The sequence below is a fragment of the Podarcis tiliguerta genome, assembly GCF_965153285.1.
Source record: "Podarcis tiliguerta genome assembly, chromosome: 11".
NCBI lineage: Eukaryota > Metazoa > Chordata > Lepidosauria > Squamata > Lacertidae > Podarcis > Podarcis tiliguerta.
This window is the reverse complement of record NC_139544.1, coordinates 11562444-11584189: the sequence shown is the minus strand read 5'-3', so window position 1 is coordinate 11584189 and position 21746 is coordinate 11562444. Positions and strand designations below refer to the sequence as shown.

The window sequence follows — 21746 nt, the reverse complement described above, 5'->3', positions numbered from 1 at the left end:
ACTCTGCTCTGGGGTTCCGGGAAAGTTCATCTTTCAAGGACGAAGACAGACCCTCTTCAAAAAGCATTTGAATGGGCTCAGAAGCCAGGTCCCACCCCAATCGATGAATCAACATAGTGAACTCAGTCCAGTACTCACGGACAGTCCGGTTTCCCTGTTTGCAAGCCATTAACTGCCTTCGCACCCCTCCCTGCTCAATGTCACTGGAAAACATCAGGTCCATGGCACGAAAAAACTTCATCGCGTCCTTTAGGATCTCATTATTTGCTGCCATCAAGGGTCTAACCCAGTCCTTCGCCCCTGATTCGAGGTGGCTAATTACAAAAGCCACTCGCGATTCCTCATCAGGGAAGTCATCGAATTGCAGATTGAGAGCATATTGCATCTCTGTCCTAAAGGCATGGTAGTTCCTGGGGTCCCCCCCAAATTTCTGCACCAATCCTGGCATCTTTCTGTTGAGTGGGGTGGCTTTCTCCCTCCCCCTCTCTGCATCCTGAGCCCTCCTTTCTTCCAGCCTCGCCGTCTGCAAGGCAAGCTGGATTTCCAACGTCCTATACCTTTCCTCCAGGCTTGGACCTCCTCCAGCTGCCCCTCCGGTTCCTGCTGGTTCGCTCATGATGCCTCTCCCTGGCACAAGCTAGCTGTCGATGACTTTCGGATTGCTGTGATGGGATGAAGAGCTGCTTGTGTGTAAATTGCAATCCCTCAGAGTTTGAACAGCTTCTCAAAACTCTGCCTGTGACGGAGCCCCTCCAGCATGGCTGCGTCAGTCGCTAGCAGAATCCGAAAGTGGCTGCTTTCGGAAACGTTTCCAACATAAAAGCTCCTTAACGGAAACACGTCTTCTGGACTCTCTGCGTGACAGTTTCCGCCGAGGAACGGGTGTTCCTATAGGCGGTCCTGAGACTTCCCCACTGTTTTCACTGGAAGCATCTCTGAGCCATTCCTCCGACTCTCCTTCCCTTGACGTTCCTGTTCGCCCCCTACTGGTTCCCTCTTCAGGTGTCAAGTCTCTCTCTACCTCAGAGAGCCTTGGCACCTCCTGTCCTGCCGATGGCAGTTCCCTGACAGGCACCACTTCCTCCCATGATCAAATTATTGCTTTCCTTGTAGTAAATACAAATATATTGAATAAATTGTTCCATCACAATAACTGTTTCGTTGCCCAGCTCATAAGGAATGTGATTATACAACTGGAACAATACCCATTATTTTTATGCTGGGAACTACGTTTGTCGATTCCATAAACTTATTATGTTTATTACAGTAGTTTAGTAACGGGGGGGAAAAACACAAAATCAATCTTGGCAAAGGCAAGGCATAATAATGTGTTTGCGCAAGCTTATGCCAAGGCAGAATTTCATCCAAAACTACTTAATTGTCATTTATTTATAAACTCAGCCCAAAGATTTCTGCTGTGAAGCATTCTGGTAGCAATCATATCAATATCTAGCATGAGTTTTATTGTCTGAAATCTGATGCATCTGCATTTGTATCAATAGCCTAACTTCATGAATCGTGACAGTGACGAGCCTTTGTCACTCACTGATAGACAAAGTAACACTATGACGGTTAGCTTGAACTCTTGTGTGGGCTACCTATGCCCAAATTTAACTGGAATTTCGTTCAAAGGTGTAATGGTTCTAGGGGTTGCTCATGCGTAAATCAGCGCCACACCTGGGTGGATTGCCTTAGTGAACCCTTTCTGTCTGGACAGCCACTCGCCCGTGGCTGTCTCAATCGCTGGCAGAATCTGTCAGTGGGCGTTTCTTGAACTTCTTCCAGCATAAAAGTTCTTTGACGCCTAGTCGCCACCTACTCTCCCTGCGCGGAAGCCTTCTGAGCAGGGAGGGTGTGGGCATCGGAGGCCCCGTGCTCTCTCCGCTGGTCCCCGGCGAGGAGTCTTGGAGCCACCTCGCCGATTCCCCCATCTGCCCCCCTCCTCCACTGGTGCTACGCTGATTTCCTTCCCCAGAAGATGTGCTGCTTCTCTCCCTCCCGGGACGCTCTCCGGAATCCCTCTGGAGCCCTCCCTCTCCTTCTGGCTCCGATGGCAGTTCCCTGACAAAAGGTATTACAGCTCAATGCTGTACACCGGGGCCAGAGAATCTCAGGCCTGGTGGGGAGGGTAAATGTGGCCCTCCAAGTCACTCTACCTGGCCCCCAAACTCTATACCACATCCCCAGTGCTTTGCATCCTCCTTGTGTGTTTTGGCTGGCTGGAATGCATCCCTCAGACTCTGATAATGCCTTTTGCTTGTCTGGCTGCAGGACAAAGATGATGATGGTGGTGGTGATGATGATGATAATTTATTTATACCCCACCCATCTGGTTGGGTTTCCCCAGTCACTCTAGGTAGCTTCCAGCAAAATATTAAAATACAATAATTCATCAAATATTTAAAGTTTCCCTAAACAGGGTTGCATTCAGATGTCTTCTAAAAGTCAGATAGTTGTTTATTTCTTTGACATCTAGTGGGAGGGCATTCCACAGAGTAGGCACTACTGCTGAGAAGGCCCTGTAACTCCGCTTCTCAGAGGGAGGGAACCACCAGAAGGCCCTTGGAGCTGGACCTCAGTGTTCGGGCTGTACAATGAGGGTGGAGACGCTCCTTCAGGTATACTGGGCCGAGGCGATTTAGGGCTTTAAAGGTCAGCACCAACACTTTGAATTGTGCCCGGAAACGTACTGGGAGCCAATGTAGGTCTTTCAGGACTGGTGTTATGTTGTTTCGGCAGCTGCTCCCAGTCACCAGTGTAGCTGCTGCATTCTGGATGAGTTGTAGTTTCCGGGTCACCTTCAAAGGTAGTCCCATATGGAGCACATTGCAGTAGTCCAAGCGGGAGATAACCAGAGTATGCACCACTCTGGCAAGACAGTCCGTGGGCAGATAGGGTCTCAGCCTGCGTACCAAATGGAGCTGGTAAACAGTTGCCCTGGACACAGGGTTGACCTGTGCCTCCATGGGCAGCTGTGAGTCCAAAATTACTCCCAGGCTGTGCACCTGGTCCTTCAGAGAAACAGTTACCCCATTCAGGACCAGGGAATCCTCCATACCCACCCGTCCCCTGTCCCCCCAAACAGTACTTCTGTGGTTCTTTGTGCATGTAGAAGCTCACCTACTGCACAAAGGTAATATCTACATTATTTGCTCCTCCTACTTTTCCTTCTTGACCCACCATAGGAATTTGGCCCCCTCAATGTTGCCCAGTGTGGAAGAAGCTGGGATCTGAAAAGGGTTCCCTAACCCTGCTAGTCTTATCTACTCAGAAGTGAGCCCTGTGAAGTTCAGTGGGGCTTACGTCCTTTTGGCTGCCTGGCATGAGTATCAGAATTCGTGGAGGCTGAGGAAAAATTGCCACTAATTTGTCATGCTTGTGTTTTGCGCTAGTGCATTGTGTTGCCTAACGATTTTAGGTTGGTGGCAATTTGTCATGCTCAGGTTCCTGGATATTCTCCAGAGCGTTATTAATGAACAAAGCGTTCCTCACTGCGCTCTGAGTGAGCAAAGAATAATTTTTCATAAGCCGGTCTTAGCTATTCCAGTTATGGTGGTACTAGTGGAAGAGAGAATGAATCCAGTGAAGGGGGGGGGGCACATATTGGGAACAAGACTCCTTTAATATATTTAAGCAAACATCTGAGGTGAGCAGCAATTATTCTCGGCCGAGCACTTGAGGAGCAAAATGTGCCATTTCATTTCATTTTTATTTATTTATTGAATTTATATATCGCCCTACACCCGGAGGTCTCACAGTTTATTATTTACTTATTATTACATTTTTAACCCAAGTTTCCTCCAAGGACCTCAAAGTGGTATATTTGGTTTCTTCCCCTTCCCATTTTATGCCCAGAAGGAGTATAGATGCATAGATGGCCAGGAATCAAAGGAAATTATACACTATTAGCCTTCCCCAAAGTCAAACCCTCACAATTGTATCAAACTCCCTGTAGAACTCGTTGAAGACCCACCAAGTGTCTCTGTTTTCCTTTTAAGCTATTTCTCCTCTCCTTCAAAGGAAGACTCGGCAATATTTAGCCAGGCAATAAAATTCACATCCATTCATGACATGGCACAAAGTGTTGACTAGGTCATAAAGGCAGCATTCAGATCCCATTACTGGTATGGTTGAGTATTTCACTCCCAATTAAACAAAAATTATGTGCTGTTCCAGCTCAAGCTTCAATGGGTCACAGAGATAATTATATTCTCTTGTTTCCTTGTTTATTTGGAATGGCAAAGGAGGGCATTTTCTCAGAATCCATTTGGTGCCACCATTAACAGAGCTCTCCCCTTTGTCAGGAAAAGAATATATAGGGATCAACTTTTTATGATAAGAAGAATGAGCACTGTATTCAAGAATGTTTGGCCAGCATCTTTTCAGCTCCTAGGGCCTTCTGCCTATGCATAGGAGAAAGTCATGGCTTCCCGAAACAAGCTTTGGCTCAGACAATAAGTGGGTCTTATCCTTCTGTACACCACCCCAGAACCCAGAAAACAAGTCCCCACAGACTTGCTTACTCATTTTTATGGCCTCTATCCTCATGCTAAGTAAGATGCAAGTGCAGAATTAATTTATTTATATTTTTTTATTATTTTGACAAAGTAATAATCATAAATAAGTAAGAATAAAAATATGCACCCCACCACCAAGACCATTCCATTGTAACTATCCAAACCTCCCAAAATTTCAACACCTCTTGAGATAGTTTGACCCCCTTCTGTTTCAACAGTACAAATTCTACAAACACCGTTCATATTTCCTCAGAATAATTTCTCCTGCATATTCCCCATCTAACCTTAATGACACATGTTCATTTATCGTTAACAGTTATATCCCACACCTCTTTATACCAGGGGCATATGAAGGGGGGGCGGTCCACCCCAGGTGCTACCCTGGGGGGTGTCACAAGATGACCCGCTGCCTTCCCCCAGGTGTAGAGCAGTTGAGGGTGCGTGTGGCGTCTGTACAGCCTGCCACACGTGCGCCGTCCGCATGTGCGCTGCGCATGCACAGTCTGTACGGGCGCTGTGCATGTGCCACCAGGCAGTTCGCCCCGCCCTTCGGCACCCTACATCAGGTGCTGGAGAGACTTCCGCCGCCATTGCTTTATACCATTCTTCCATTTTATATTCTGCTTGCCCCTTCCAATTCCTTGCTGTAATTATGCGTGCAGCTGCCAATAAATTTGTGAGCAAGTCCTTCGTAGCCTGTGAACCTTCCACCCCATCGTAAATTTATAAAAATGCTACTGTACCTCTGGACTTTAATCCATTTCTGTTATCTCCTTAAACACCCTTTGCCCAAAAAATTGTACAGACTTAGACCCCGACCACATGTGAACATAATTTCCTATTTCCTGGCATCCAACATAGCACGGAATATTCCCTTTGTACTATTAAAGCAAGACCTCCCTTTACTCTTCTTCTGTATATATGAATGGCAAGGTCACACGAACGGTGGAGGGTCTGAGAAATGGTCCTTACATTTCAAATATTATTTCTCCTTCACCAGCAGTTTCTCTGGCGGAGAACATGACTAAACTATATTTTACTTGTGCTTTTCTTATTCCGGTTCAACTCTAGTGTTAACAAGCAACTAACCTAAAAATTAAAAATATATAAAAAAATCAGCAACTAACCTGGCACCAGGGGCTGAACCAGAGGTTTTGACTGGGGTCCAGCTTTGGGACACTGAAAGATAACATAAAGTGTCACAATAGCAAAAGGTACTTCAGGACGTTAGTGACAAAGAATGCAACAAAAGTGGCAGAATGGCTTTCCATATAACAGTGGCTGGGAGGCCAAAATAGTGGCCCTCAGGTATTCTGGACTCAAGTTCGCATCATTCCTGGTCATTGGCCTTGCTGACTGGGGCTAATGGAAATTAGAACCCAAACACACTGGCTACCTCTGCAGTTTAATATTATTTTTTTCCTATCGAAACAGGGAACCGTATGAGTGAAGGTGAGTCTATGTACTTTTTAATCCACACTTACCAGTGGTGTAGCGTGGGGGGTGCAGGGGGGGGCCGGCCGCACCGGCCGCAACATCGGGGGGGGGCACGCGCTCGCACTCGCAGCTCTCTGCCCCTACCTGGCTCACTCACTCTCTCACTGCAGTGCTGGCTGTGCGAATCTGATCCGAGCCGCCGGGTCGCAGCCCACTGTGGAGGGGAGGGTGCCAGGCGTGCGGTGCGGTGCGGTGCGGAGAGAGAGCGAGGGACTATCTGGGGGAGGGACAGTGGAGCGGGGGGGGGCACAAATTACTTGCCTTGCCCCGGGTTAGGGGGCGCAAATTACTTGCCTTGCCCCGGGTGCTGACAACCCACGCTACGCCACTGACAGTTACCGACATAAAAAGGTGTGTGCCCTCAAAAAGAGTGCCTTCTCTGCGTGCCGAAATCCCAAGGGAGCAGAAAAGACTATCTATGTATGCAACCACAGCTGCACGGATGTTATTGGCCCAGAGATGGAAAGAAGATAAAGTTCCTACCAGAGAAAAATGGCAGATCAAGTTGATGGACTATGCTGAAAAGGCTAAAATGACCGGGAGAATCAAAAATTGGGAAGACCAAAATGTTAATAAGGAATGGGGGAAATTTATAACTTATCTTAAAGACCATTGTAAACAGTTAAAATCGCTAGTAGGATTGGAATATCACTTGTAGTTTAAGGGTGAATTTTGGACACAATGGTAAAAGATTTGGATCATCATAAAAGATGGAGGAAATGATGTAGCAAATAACAACAAAGAGAAATCAAGGATAACGTCTATATATTATACCGACAATACACCTCTTCACCCTGACCTTTGACACCAGAGATATTTAAATTTTTAGGACCCTCCCTATTTTTCTGATGTAAATTATCTTAACTGATCTTTAGAAATATATCTTTATATTATTTTAACCTGACCTAGGGCTTTGTGCTGAAGAGCAAGAAAGAACCCTGGAAACAAGTTCTATTTGAACTTACAGCTATAGTCTGGACTATTGCATGATTGTGGATTGATTGACCACATACGAAACCAAATTTCTTAAAGGAGATTTAATTCTACTCACCCGTGTTGAACACGTGCAGATCATCAACAGCTTTTCCGCATAGTGTACCCCCATATACATAGATGTTTTCTCCAACTGCAGCTGAACTGTGACTGAGAGTCTGAGGTGCGATGCCAGTGGCTGCAACTTTCTGCCACATTAAGGAACCTTAAGATAAGGAAATAACAGTAAATTAGTCTCTTATCCTAGAGTGGGCTGGGGGAGGAAGGAATTCACTCTCTCATTCTGCTTGTTCTACAAAATACTGAAAACTGGCTAAGAGAGGCTAGCTGTGTGGCCAATTTCAAAAGTTAGCGAAAACCTTGCCTTGTCAGGAAGGCTTTCAGTTTTTATTTATTTTTTTATTTTAATAATATTTATTAAAAATTTAAAGATTACAGGAAAAAAGTGAAAAAAGGAGAAAAGAATAAACAATACAATTCCACACATTACAATACATAAAAAAAAAACAACACAATACACCAAAACAAAAACAAAAACAATTAAAAACACATCCAATATTTATCATTACCTTTCATTAACTTATTTCCTCGACCTCCTCCCACCTCCCTTTTTGTATTCTAGTTATTAATTATTTCAGCAAATCCTTTCCATCTTTCACTGCTTTCTGTCATTTAATTATCTTAATTTATTTTAGCCTTATCTTACCATAAAAACCCTGAAGCTTATTTGTACTGAACTCCTTATAATGTTTCTACTAAAGCCATGTAATTTCATTCCAACATTTTCCTAACATGCATTAATTTTACATATTTCTCTAAGTAATTTTTTTAAAAAAAATTTCCAATCTTCTTCCACCGTCTCTTTTCCCTGGTCTCGGATTCTGTCAGTCCTTTCTATCAGTTCCATGTCCCTTCTGCAGATCTTCTTCATATTTCAGTTTTTAAATGGCTATTTTATCTGAACTGTTTCTTTTTTTTAAAAAAACTGTCTCTTTGTATTTTTTAAAAATAGTTTTTACTGCTTCTGTATTGTGCTAAATCATTGATAATTTACTATCTGTTTTGCCATGAAATTATGACATCTATTCCACTACTCCTCTCATGCATATTTCAGCAAAATAGCTCACAAAATGGGTATTAGCTTTCAGTACCATACAATATATACAGTGGTACCTTGGGTTAAGTACTTAATTCGTTCCAGAGGTCCGTTCTTAACCTGAAACTGTACTTAACCTGAAGCACCACTTTAACTAATGGGGCCTCCCGCCGCTGGAACACGATTTCTGTTCTCATCCTGAAGCAAAGTTCTTAACCCGAGGTACTGTTTCTGGGTTAGCAGAGTCTGTAACCTGAAGCATATGTAACCCGAGGTACCGCTGTACTCAGATGTGCAATCAGATGCAAAAAGGTGTGTGTTGTAGTATGTGGTGGTCTTGTAGTCAGGTTAAAGCTTACTGGGAAATGATATATAATGAAATAAAAAGGATGTTTAAAATAACCTTTGTAAAAAAACACACCGGAAGCTTTTCTTTTGAGAATTTTCGGGACAGAACTATCAAAAATGCATAGAAATTATTTATGTATGCTACTACAGTGGCAAGAATGTTACTCGCCCCAAAATGGAAAGAAGCAGAAATCCCAGCAAAGGAAGAATGGATACAAAAACTTATGGAATATGTAGAATTGGCAAACCTTACCAGAAGAATAAGAAATCAAGCTAACATTTTTTTTTACAGAAGAATGGAAATGGTTTATGAATATTTACAGATAAATTATAAACAGTACATTGGCAGGATTATTGTAATAACCTGCAGTTTTATAATAGTATCTACTTAAAGAAGATGAATAAATGAGTAAATTAATTTCATTTGGATATATTAAAAAAATAAATTGAAGGAACTGCAGAAAGAGGGGGGAAGGAAGTCAAGTTCTGAAAAGTCAAAATGATTTTAAAATTAGTGAAATGTATAAAATTAGTGAGATGTATAAATTTGAAAAGTATAAATAAATAAATTTTTATTCTTATTAATATTATTATTATTTTTAAAAAAGATAAGGAAGACACCCAAAAAGACGTGTGTTTGCTCAGGATTTTACTATTTACAAAACTGGTCCTTTTCAGACAGAATGCCAATGCATGCTTCATCACTACATGAATGAGACAGGATGCCACCTGTCATGGGTAGGCAGGTATCTTTGCCCTGTGTGATGGCCTGGGATTCCGATTCGGAGGATGAAACAGAGGAATCCCGGCCTGCACAGGAGTCCCCGCCTCCAGGGCCGGCTGAACTGGGGCCAGGCCTAGATGCTGAAGAGCCTGCACCTGTGGCAGTGCATCAGGAGCTGGCCCCAGGTGAAGCCCTTCTGGCCCCAGAGAGGCTTGACGACTCAGTGGCCACAGGTGAGCCTCCTCCAGGGCCCAGTAACCCTTCGGCCTCTCCTGATCTGCAGAGGTTTAGAGCAGAGAGGCGAAGGGAACTGGTTGCCCCCAGGAGGAGTGCTCGCCTTAAGGCCAGAGGAGGCGGGGCTCCTGGGGGCCGGGACCGCCCCTGGCCTTAGAAGAGGATAAAAGCCCAGTCAGCCCGGCCCCAGGTTGCGGGAGCAACGTCGTTGTTGGCTTCGGACCTTCCTGCGTTCTTGATCCCTGCTCGGCCTCCTGTTCCTGACTATCCGGTACTCCTGTTCCCTGCTCGGCCTCCTGTTCCCGACCATCCGGTGTTCCTGTTCCCTGCACAGCCTCCTGTTCCAGCGTTCCTGTTCACCGCCCGGCACTCTGCCTCGGACCTTGCCCCTCTTCGTGTGGACTTTGCTACACCCAAGGTACCTTACCCCCGGGACCAGCACAGTTTGCTCCCGCCACCTCCCGCACTCCCCCTTCGTCGGGGTGCGTTCGGGAAGAGCCAGAGGCCATGGCTGAACAGGCGGCTGCACTGGTGGCTTTGGCCCAGGAGAACCAGGCCTTGTCTCACACCGTGCAGCAGCTCAGTGACGCGGTTGAGGCACTTCAGCAACGCTTGGAAGCCCTACCGGCTTCTGGGGCCGACGCCCCGGCTCCGGGCAAGTACCCAGTGGCTTTGCCTGAGAAATTTGATGGAGCCCCGGCCAGCTTTCCCATGTTCCTGGCCCAGGCCAAACTGTATATTCAGGGGCGAGCCCGGAACTTTCCTGACGACCGTACCAAGGTGCACTTTTTGATTAGCTTGTTAAAGGACCAGGCGGCCAAGTGGGCGTTGCCGCTACTCAGGCAAGACTCCCCCTTGCTGGCAGACTATACGGGGTTTTGCAATCGTTTGGAGGCCGCGTTCGGCAACCCCCAGAAAGAGAGTCAAGCCAACCGGGCGATTCGGCATTTGAAACAGGGCAAGTCCACGGTGGCCACATATACCACGGAGTTCCGGCTGTTGGCACAGGACTTGACCTGGAATGACTCGGCCCTGCGGGACCAGTATCTCGAAGGGCTTTCGGACGAGGTACTGGACCAGTTGGCCACAATGGAACGCCCCACCACGCTGGACACTCTCATTCAACGGAGTCTACAAATAGGCGACCGGTTGGAGGATCGTCGTCAGGCCCGGGGTCGCCGACACTTCCAGTTCACGGCACCAGCTTTTTCCGGCAGCCCCACGGTCACAACTGATTTAACGGAGGAGCCTATGCAGCTCGGGGCAGTGCGGCCACGCCTTTCCCCCGCAGAGAAGGCGCGGCGTCGGGATGGAAATCTCTGTCTTTACTGTGGCGGAAGTGGACACTTCGCTCGGTCCTGCCCTGAGAAACGCCAGCCGCAGGGAAACCGCCAACCCCAGTAGCTGATGGCCCTAGCTACCGGGGGTCCCAAACCGTACAGAATGGGCCCGCACCAATGGACTTGCAACATCTTATGGTTTCGGTACGTTTATACCCTCCAGGTGGGCCCTGGATCCTCACCCATGCTTTGGTAGATTCAGGGGCAACCCGCTCCTATATGGACGCTGCTTTTGCCGCCCATCATCAGGTGCCACTTCGGAACAAGCCAGTACCGGTCCAGGTGGAAGCGATTGACGGACGACTTCTGCGTTCAGGTGCCGTTACTCAGGAGACCCAGCCTCTGGTCCTGTGTCTCCAGCAGCACCGGGAGTTGCGAACTTTGGACATTGCCTCTATGCCCCGCTTCCCCCTGGTGCTCGGGATGGACTGGCTGGAGGCCCACAACGTTCAGATTGACTGGGTCAAACGGACCGTGCACTTCCCAGACCCATGTTCCCATGCTCAATCCGGAACGCTGGCGGCCGCGCCCTCAGAGGAGGCAGCACCCACGCTCCCAGCCGTGTACCAGGACTACCAGGACGTGTTCGAGGAACGGGGGGCAGACCAGCTGCCGCCGCATCGGCCTTTTGACTGCGGCATAGACCTCCAACCCGGAGCGCCTTTACCAGTGAGTCGCTTATATTCCCTAACAGAGCCAGAGCGCGAGGCTTTGCAGGACTTCTTGCGCAAGAACCTGGAGCGTGGGTTCATTAGGCCTTCCACCTCGCCCACCGCGGCGCCGGTGCTTTTTGTTAAGAAGAAATGTGGGGAACTCCGCCCTTGCCATGATTACCGAGCCCTGAACAAAATTACCGTCCCAGACCGGTACCCCTTGCCCCTTATCTCGGAGCTGCTGGAGCGGGTGCAAGGGGCACAGGTGTTCACCAAGCTGGACCTCCGGGGGGCCTACAACTTGATTCGGATCCGAGCCGGGGATGAGTGGAAGACAGCGTTTGGGACCCGGTACGGGCAGTTCGAATATTTGGTTATGCCTTTCGGTTTGTGCAACGCGCCTGCTGTGTTTCAACGCTACATCAACCACGTGTTTCAGGACCTGTTAGACAAGTACGTGGTGGTGTATTTGGATGACATACTGATTTACTCCCGTGACCCGGCTCGCCATGAGGGACATGTCCGGACCGTGCTGCAGCGCTTGCGTGAGCACCGTTTGTACGCAAAGCTCAGCAAGTGCGAGTTCCATCAGCGGACTGTGGACTTCCTTGGTCACCGGCTCTCTCCAGATGGGGTGCAAATGGACCCGGGGAAGGTGACAGCGGTTCAAGAATGGGCGGCACCCCGGAACCGCAAGGACCTACAGCGTTTCCTGGGGTTCGCCAATTACTACCGGACCTTCATCGCTGATTATGCTCATCGCACCACCCCGTTGACCCGGCTACTGCGCCCAAAGACGCCGTTTTCCTGGGACAAGGAGGCAGAGGAGGCGTTTCAGGGGTTGAAGGCCTGTTTCCAGAGGGCACCAATCTTACAACATCCTGACCCCTCTCGACCCTTTGTGGTGGAGACCGACGCTTCCAGTACGGCTCTCGGTGCCGTCTTGTCTCAACAGATTGGTCCTGAAGCGCCACTCTTACCCTGTGCCTTCTATTCCCGCCAGCTCCTACCAGCGGAGCGTAACTATACTGTGTGGGAGCGGGAACTACTGGCCATCAAGGTAGCCTTTGAGGTCTGGCGCCACCATCTTGAGGGGGCACGACATCCGGTGGAGGTGAGAACCGACCACCGGAACCTGGAGTACCTCCAGACCACCCGCAAGCTGAACCAAAGACAGATCCGGTGGGCGTTGTTCTTTTCCCGGTTCCAGTTCCGGATCCGCTACATCCCTAGCTCTCAGAATCAGAAGGCGGATGCCCTGTCCCGGAAACCTGACGACAACGCAGACACGGTACAGCAAGCAGAACCCACCACGATCCTACCTCCGGCTGCATTCCTGGCCACCCAGGAGGCGCAGCCACTGCAGGTTCGGGTGCGGGAACAGCAGCGGGTCGACGCTTGGGCCCAGGAACGACTCCGGGAGCTGGCTGAAGGGTCCAGCCCACAGTATCCGGGGCTGGTCCTGCATCAGGGCCTTCTGCTGCACCACGGTCGTTTGTACATCCCGCCAGGGCCACTACGGCTGGAGGTTCTCCGGATGGCCCATGATGCCCCAGCAGCGGGGCACTTTGGACGGTATCGGACCACCCATCTGGTCAGTCGAGAGTTTTGGTGGCCCCGCCTGAAGGCTGACGTGGCTCGCTACGTTGCTGGTTGTGATGTCTGCCGGCGCGCCAAGGGACCTACCGGGCGACCCCCCGGCCTACTTCAGCCATTGCCAGTTCCACCGCACCCTTGGCACACGGTTTCGTTGGACTTTGTAGTGGACTTACCCTCGTCTCGTGGCTGTACCTGCCTTCTGGTTTTCTCCGACCATTTCACCAAGATGGTGCACTGCGCTCCCTGTCCATCTGTACCCACAGCCAAGGAAACTGCTCAGCTGTACCTTCAGCATGTCTTCCGCCTGCATGGCCTACCTGAGCGCGTGGTGTCCGACCGGGGCGTTCAGTTCACATCCCGGTTCTGGCAAGCACTACACCGGACCCTCGGGACGGAGGTCTGCCTCTCGTCAGCCTACCACCCACAGACCGATGGCCAGACGGAACGGGCGAACGCGGTGCTGGAGCAGTACCTCCGGTGTTACTGCAGCTACCAGCAGGATGACTGGGTCGACCACCTGGCATTGGCGGAGTTCGCCTACAATAACGCGGTGAATGCGTCCACCCAGCAGACCCCGTTCCAGGCCAGTTATGGTTATCATCCACGGCTGTTTCCAGAGGTGCTGCCGACATCCGCAGTCCCGGCGGTGACGGAGTGGCTTCAAGAGCTCCAGTCCCAGCAACAGCTTTTGGTGGAGCAACTGCACCAGGCCAAGGAAGCGTACAAGGCCCAGGCCGACCGCCACCGCCAGGTGGGGCCGGAACTTCGCGTCGGTGACCTGGTTTGGCTCTCCACTCGCCACCTCCACCCCTCTCGACCTTCGCGGAAGTTGGACGCCCGCTTCACCGGCCCGTTCCCTATCGTAGACCAAGTCTCTCCTGTGGCATTTCGTCTCCGGTTACCCGCAACCCTGAAGGTTCACCCGGTCTTCCACAGGTCCCTTTTGAGTCCGGTGGCCCCACCCGACGAGTTCCACCCGAACCGTCCCCGACCGCAGCCAGTGTTGGTTCGGGGAGAGCCTGAGTACGAGGTGGAACGCATCCTGGACTCCCGATACCGCAGGGGGAAGCTGCAGTATCTCATTGACTGGAAGGGGTACGGACCGGAGGACCGTTCCTGGGAACCAGCGGCCAACGTCCACGCACCTGCCTGCCTCCGAGAGTTCCATGCGACGTACCCCGGCAAGCCGGGTCCGGACCCTCGGTTGAGGGGGGGGCCTGGGAGGGGGGATGGTGTGATGGCCTGGGATTCCGATTCGGAGGATGAAACAGAGGAATCCCGGCCTGCACAGGAGTCCCCGCCTCCAGGGCCGGCTGAACTGGGGCCAGGCCTAGATGCTGAAGAGCCTGCACCTGTGGCAGTGCATCAGGAGCTGGCCCCAGGTGAAGCCCTTCTGGCCCCAGAGAGGCTTGACGACTCAGTGGCCACAGGTGAGCCTCCTCCAGGGCCCAGTAACCCTTCGGCCTCTCCTGATCTGCAGAGGTTTAGAGCAGAGAGGCGAAGGGAACTGGTTGCCCCCAGGAGGAGTGCTCGCCTTAAGGCCAGAGGAGGCGGGGCTCCTGGGGGCCGGGACCGCCCCTGGCCTTAGAAGAGGATAAAAGCCCAGTCAGCCCGGCCCCAGGTTGCGGGAGCAACGTCGTTGTTGGCTTCGGACCTTCCTGCGTTCTTGATCCCTGCTCGGCCTCCTGTTCCTGACTATCCGGTACTCCTGTTCCCTGCTCGGCCTCCTGTTCCCGACCATCCGGTGTTCCTGTTCCCTGCACAGCCTCCTGTTCCAGCGTTCCTGTTCACCGCCCGGCACTCTGCCTCGGACCTTGCCCCTCTTCGTGTGGACTTTGCTACACCCAAGGTACCTTACCCCCGGGACCAGCACACCCTGGTTCTGTGGAGTAGTGGAGAGTAGCATAACCTGAAATAGGTAAAAAAGGTAAAGGACCCCTGGACGGTTAAGTCCAGTCAAAGGCGACTCTGGGGTTGCGGCGCTCGTCTCGCTTTCAGGCCGAGGGAGCCAGCGTCTGTCCGCAGACAGCTTTCTGGGTCATGTGGCCAGCATGACTAGACTGCTTCTGGCACAACAGAACACCATGACGCAAACCAGAGTGCATGGAAATGGCATTATACCTTCTTGCTGGAGCAGTACCTATTTATCTACTTGCACTGGTGTGCTTTCGAACTGCTAGGTTGACAGGAGCTAGGACAGAGCAACAGGAGCTCACTCCGTCGTGGGGATTCGAACTGCCGACCTTTTTGGGACACCCAAAAAGGCATTGAAGGCCGCATGTTGCACCACCCTGCTCTGTTGTAAAGGTGCCAGTTTTGTTCCCCCATGCAGAGATGCTCAGTGGAAGTGAAGTTGGTAAGGCTCTCCAGTGAAAAACTGCATGAGCTGCTGCCGACCGGGAGTGCCAAAACTGCACCCCAAACCATCCATTCATGTAACCTTGTGCAGCAGATCTGGGAAAACGTACATTTTTGCTTTCCAGAAAGCAGTCAGCGTTGGTTTTCATTGCAATTTCTTTTTAAAATTCCAGCCAAAATTGGGGTTGGGTTGTTGCTCCAGGCTAAACTCCCCAGGGTAAAACACCCAGCGTCTTACAGTATTTCCCCTTCTGGAACTAATCAGTCTAAAGTGGGATTTAAAATATGGTACATTATGAACTGGCATTCAGTAATGAGGGAGCCTTTGATTTGGAACATTCTCAGCAGGGTACCTAACCCAAGAGCCAAATCACCTTCACTGCGTAAAGGGAAGATATATCTTAAAAGGAGCTTGAAATGAGCTACATTCCTTTCCGTTCTCTAGGTGCCCTGGGAAAAGCAGCTTCAGAGCTCCATGGCAATAGACCTAATTGAATGGCATTCATCTTTCATTTGTTCAACCACTATGAGATATATTTGTGCAAAATGAGCTCCAGTTTGCCATGAATAGAAATAATAAATAAACTTACTGGAGGGAAATAATAAGTTAGGAACAAGGAGCCGGGACACCCAGTCGAGTTTTTGTTTATATCTTTCAAAGCTTGCAATTTTAAAATGATTAGCTTTTTCAGCAAAGCTGGTTTGTTCCTCCCCGATCCCACCATCATGACTAAGTTACATCAGAAAGACAAGTTTGAGGGAAAGGGTGGGGTCATCAAAATTCGTAGTTGCATGCTGCCACTGTCGCCCCCAAACAATAATAAATTAATAAATGCTTTTTATTCTAGAAGAGCAAAAGGCTATTTGACTTGCCATTAACTAAATGAACTATAAATCCCTGGCAATCTAATTCCATGTTTTTACTCACCAAGATCAAAGGTGTAGACTCCTGGAAGGCAACGCTCAGCATTCAGGCTTGAACAACCTCCAAATAAATATATCTTGCCTTTTACTACACTGTAAAGCAAAGTTGAGAATTTTTTACAGTCGGCCATAAACCACTTCCCCCATGGCTAGAATTTTGTATGGAAAATATACACTTATGGTCACAGTGGACGTTACCAAGCTCTTTTATCCTATGGCAGTACAGTTGTATCTATAATCTACATTCTGGGCAGATTTTACTTTTGACCGGCTCATAACCTGTAGCTGTACAACTCCTTATTTCACTTTTGGCAATGGGCTGACTCAGTGTATACATTCGTAAACAGATTGCTCTGTGGAAAACAGTTAAAGGAAACCAAAAGGTGAGCAATTCCAGCGAGGAAAGATGTAAGTGGCAGAATATAACACTACTCAACTAATGAAGTGGCTGGGCTGCTGGTGGACAAACTGGCATGCTCTGTGAATACTAACCTGGATGAGGAAAAAAGTATTGGTGGTATGGAGAGAGGGGGTTCCACGTGTCTCTAAGACCCTTAAACATGATTGTGGGGTAGAATAAGCTTTTGGGGGGGTCGGTCGGTCATGTACCGTTCAGAGAATTCACCTAAACAATTCAGAGACCAAGAACTCACACCCGCGAGAATTTAGGTTGAAATAGCAGAGGATTCATTTATTACAGTGGGATAGGGAAAGAATTTCAATTGCACATTAAACAGTGTGGCGCTGCACAAAACCATTTGGGCATTTTCTCAAGGGAATGTTGTCAAGGGCTCCATGCCAGAGTCACATAGACACAAAGTCCATAGCAGGCAGGGCAAGACACACATACATGCTTCTTCTTTGGCAATCAGTCATAGCCGAGTAAGATTGTCTTCCATGAATACGGTCTTAACAGTGAGTCTGCGAAAGCCAATTCTGGATCCACACGTCCTTCCATAGTGGGGACATAGGTTTCCGGGTGGGAGTTGATCACGGTGAGGATTTGCCAAATGTGCTTTTCTCTTAGCACGTTTCTCCCTTTTGTCCTGAGTTTTTGCTTCTTCAAAGTCCATGATGTCTTTGGTACAGGCTATTATCCAATTGGAGTGTTGCAGGCCAGTGATTCCCAGTTGCCAGTGCTTATATTACTTTTTTTTACATTTACCTTGAGAGCGTCTTTAAAACTCTTTTGTTGTCGACTGGTATTACGCTTACCATTCTTAAGTTGGGAATAGAGTAGCTGCTTTGGAAGATGATAATCAGGCATCCCAACATGACCAGTTCAACGAAGTTGATGTTGATGAATCGTTGTTTCGACACTGGTGATCTTTACTTCTTCCAGCACACTGACATTAGTTCACCTGTCTTCCCAAGTGATGTGTAAATTTTTTCGGAGACACCATTGATGGAATCTTTCGAGGAGTTGGAGATGGTGTTTATAAGTGGTCCATGTTTCACAAGCGTACAGTAAAGTTGGTAGTACAATAGCTTTGTAAACAAGCAAAACACACACTTACAAAACTCACACATACTCATAAACACACACGCAGATGTGTGATCCAAAAGGAGCTCCCTCTAAGCCCTTTTGTTCATATTGGACATAGTGATATATATATTCAAATAAACTATCTAGTTAGAAATACAAATCCAGACATTTCTTTAAAGAAAAATCCACTGTTTTTTCAAGCTAGCTGACATATTTGGGGGAAGAATGAAATGCCCCAAGTAGCTTTGACAGCTGTTGGCTAACAAATGTTTGTAGACCTTTTGCACATTTTTGCTAGTGTCATGCTCAAGTTGGCAGAGATATGCATTTTATTTGTGAACATTTTTTTTAAAAAAAACCCTCAAAAGAGAAGCTTAAAAAAAAATCAAGGGAAAACAATTGCACGCTATTCTAAAAGTGAAATGCAGTGCTTTTTTTTCCTTCTAAAAAAATATTTATGGGTACTGTCAGGGAACTGCCATCAGTGCCGGAGGGAGAGAGCAAAATCCAGAGGGATTCCGGAGAGCGTCCCGGATTGGGAGAGGCAGCCCATCTTCTGGGGAAGAGAATCAGCGTAGCACCAGTGGAGAAGGGGGGCAGATGGGGGAAGCGGCGAGGCGATCCCATGACTCCTTGCCGGGGACCAGCGGGGAGAGTAGAGGTCCTCCACTGCCTACGCCCTCCTTGCGCAGAAGGCTTTCACGCAGAGAGAATAGGAGAAAACTAGGCGTCAAAGAGCTTCTTTGCTGGAAGAAGTTTAAGAAACGCTCACTGACGGATTTTGCCAGTGACTGAGACAGCCACGGGTGAGTGGCTGTCCGGACAGAAAAGGTTCACTCAGGCAATCCAGCCAGGTGTTTGCACCAGCTTACGCACGAGCAACCCCTAGAACCATTACAGGTACTCTCATTTTCCTACGCGTATTGAAAGACTGCCCCTCAATGAGGCCAAACTTAGATTCACAAAATGTTTAGAGGTATGCAAACCCCCGCGTACCCCCAGAAAAAAAGCACTGGTGAAATGTTTTCTAGGCCAGCCCCCCCACCATAAAACACTTTTTAAAAATATGACTTGTGTTGGCATCTATCCGTAGTAGATATTTGAGGGAGGGAAAAAGCTTCATTGTTATTTAGAGAAAGTTGTCCCAGTGTTGACTTTAGGAGGACTCCGATTTAGATGGTGCAGCAGTTGGCTTTCACGAGAGGGAGTCATAGAACCATAGAATTGTAGAGTTGGAAGGGATCACAAAGGGCATTTAGGGCAACCCCCTGCAATGCAGGAATCTTTTGCCTGACATTGTCTGACATTGAGATTGTGGTAAACAAAAATCTGCCCTTTTCCCTTATGGGGTATCCAAGAGCCCATATGGAGTCCTACGTAGGTTCCTTATTGGTAGGAGAAAATAACAGAGGCCAACCAGAGAATATTGAGAAGCAAAGCAGCTAGTAAGCCTGATCTTTATTAACTGTTGCAATAGGGTGCTCCCTTCACACGCAGGAAAGGAGGAGGACCCCGAACCCAGGTGTGCCTGCCCTTATATAGACATTTTAAATTCCCTGACCTGGAGCTCAAGACCAGACCACCCCTCCATACATCATACATACATCACAGAAGGGGTGTAACCTAAGACTACCCCCCCCCCCCAGATACAGCATACCTACATCACAAAAAAGGCGGTCTAAAGCAGAAATCTGAGTGGTTTGTTTACCTCCTGTCTGCCAGGTTACCTGTTTAATGGTCACTTGATTGGATTGCCTGGGGAGCCTGGCCAGTCTTTTGATAAATACTTAGTTCCTGAGCCAGGTCACAGCTCATGCCCTATTCATATCTTAAATGTGCCCTTAAGACAGGATTTGTGAAGGAAAAGACAATGGGGAGGTGTTTCCATTTTCCTTTGACCTTGCAGAGAAAACAGTTGGTCAATTTGGGAAACAAAATGGTTTTAGGTCGGTCTTCCTGTACTGATCTATGTACTGCTTGGTTGGTACACTTATAAACATTTAACATATATCTAAGCAGAGACATCACCTTGCCAACAAAGGTCCGTATAGTTTAAGCTATGGTTTTCCCAGTAGTGATGTATGGAAGTGAGAGCTGGACCATAAAGAAGGCTGATCGCCCAAGAATTGATGCTTTTGAATTATGGTGCTGGAGGAGACTCTTGAGAGTCCCATGGACTGCAAGAAGATCAAACATATCCATTCTTAAGGAAATCAGCCCTGAGTGCTCACTGGAAGGACAGATCCTGAAGCTGAGACTCCAATACTTTGGCCACCTCATGAGAAGAGAAGACTCCCTGGAAAAGACCCTGATGTTGGGAAAGGTGGAGGGCACAAGGAGAAGGGGAGGACAGAGGACGAGGTGGTTGGACAGTGTTCTCGAAACTACCAGCATGAGTTTGACCAAACTGCGAGAGGCAGTGGAAGACAGGAGTGCCTGGTGTGCTCTGGTCCATGGGGTCATGAAGAGTTCGACACAACTAAATGACTAAACAACAACAAAGACCTCAAAATTCCTATCACAAGATCCTTGCCCTAGTGCTGGGACATGACTGGAAGCAGCTGCTTCCTTGGCCACTGCCACTGTCCTGGGTCCTAAAAGTAGCAAAGCTGAGCTGCACGGGTGCCATTTTCCCCCACTCTCAAGTGGGCCAAGCTCCAGGACAGAGGTGCTACAATGTTCACTACTGAAACCCATGCAGTTCTTCTCTTAAACTATCCTCCCCCAACTTTCCTCCAGCATTTTGAAACCTGTTACAGGCAATATGGTTTCCATATGGGCCATGCCTGTGCAAAAAACAGCAAAAGAAACAGCATAAATCAGAAGCAAAGTAAAAAAAAAGGGGGGGGAAAGCATGCGGAGAATCCAAATGATTAACATATGGGAACAGTTAAATGTAAGGGGAGCTCAATGAGCAGATATTAGCTGCTTAAAATAGCTCTTGAGCCCCTTCTTCTGGGTTTGGAAGATTGCTATGCTTTGTTTTACTTCCCTGGGCCAATGGTGAATGCAAAGACATGCAGCCTGATCTTATTCTTGCTTACTAGACCTGTTGTCCATTTTAATGAAAATTAAGGTGCTTTCAGATGTGAGTGATTTAGCAGCATCAAATATTTCCTCTTCAAGCTGCAAACAGAATAGCAGATCTGCTTCTAGACCTCTGGAATACAAAGGGCCAGGGCAAGGATTCCCCCTTTTCCCAGTCTGAAATTTTGGGGGACAATTTTCATGGGTATCACATCCTCCCTTGTTACAATCATGTTTGTGGTTGAAGCTGCCAACTCATTTGTTTGGGAGAGTTTGAGAAGGAGAAAAAAATTAAAGCAATGCTACAGTGGTATCTCGGGTTAAGTACTTAATTTGTTCCAGAGGTCCGTTCTTAACCTGAAACTGTTCTTAACCTGAAGCACCACTTTAGCTAATGGGGCCTCCTGCTGCTGCCGCGCCCCCAGAGCACAATTTCTGTTCTCATCCTGAAGCAAAGTCCTTAACCTGAGGTAATATTTCTGGGTTAGCGGAGTTTGTAACCTGAAGCGTATGTAACCTGAAGCATATGTAACCTGAGGTACCACTGTATTTGTAAGGGGAAGGGTTAAAGCGTTGAAGATGATTCCTAGAGTGGAAGACCACAGAGAAGGGAATGGCTAGAGGTGGCCCGACTTTTCATACCCTCCATGGGTTCTGTAAGCCTGAAACACACTGAGGGCTCTGTCCCTGGTCGCAACATAACAGACCCCATTAGGAAACTGCTGGATCTGATTGAACACAGCAAAACAACCAAACTCCCACTGATTATCATGTCCCTGGACATCCTCAAAGCCTTTGATTGTCTGGAATGGAAATACCTAATAGCAGTATTAACCAACATGAAATTTGTCCCCATCTTTCTACAGTATGGTTTATCTGGACCTGCACATTCCTTGCTGTGATGGGGTACAACACAGCCTTCAACACCCTTTTCTATTTTCTTAACCTGC

General features: G+C 48.4%; 1 protein-coding gene across 3 annotated transcripts in view; it reads right to left on the bottom strand.

The window, feature by feature from the left end:
- LOC310659932 (kelch domain-containing protein 3-like) overlaps positions 1–21746 on the bottom strand; it is an 86618-nt gene that overhangs the window by 58554 nt on the left and 6318 nt on the right. For all 3 annotated transcript variants that reach the window (XM_083404108.1, XM_083404106.1, XM_083404107.1), the window contains exons 6-8: positions 16288–16376; positions 7066–7212; positions 5645–5696 (exon numbers count right to left, since the gene is read on the bottom strand). In XM_083404108.1, the coding sequence (XP_083260234.1) occupies positions 5645–5696; positions 7066–7212; positions 16288–16376 (288 nt within the window). The remainder of the gene's footprint in view (positions 1–5644; positions 5697–7065; positions 7213–16287; positions 16377–21746) is intronic.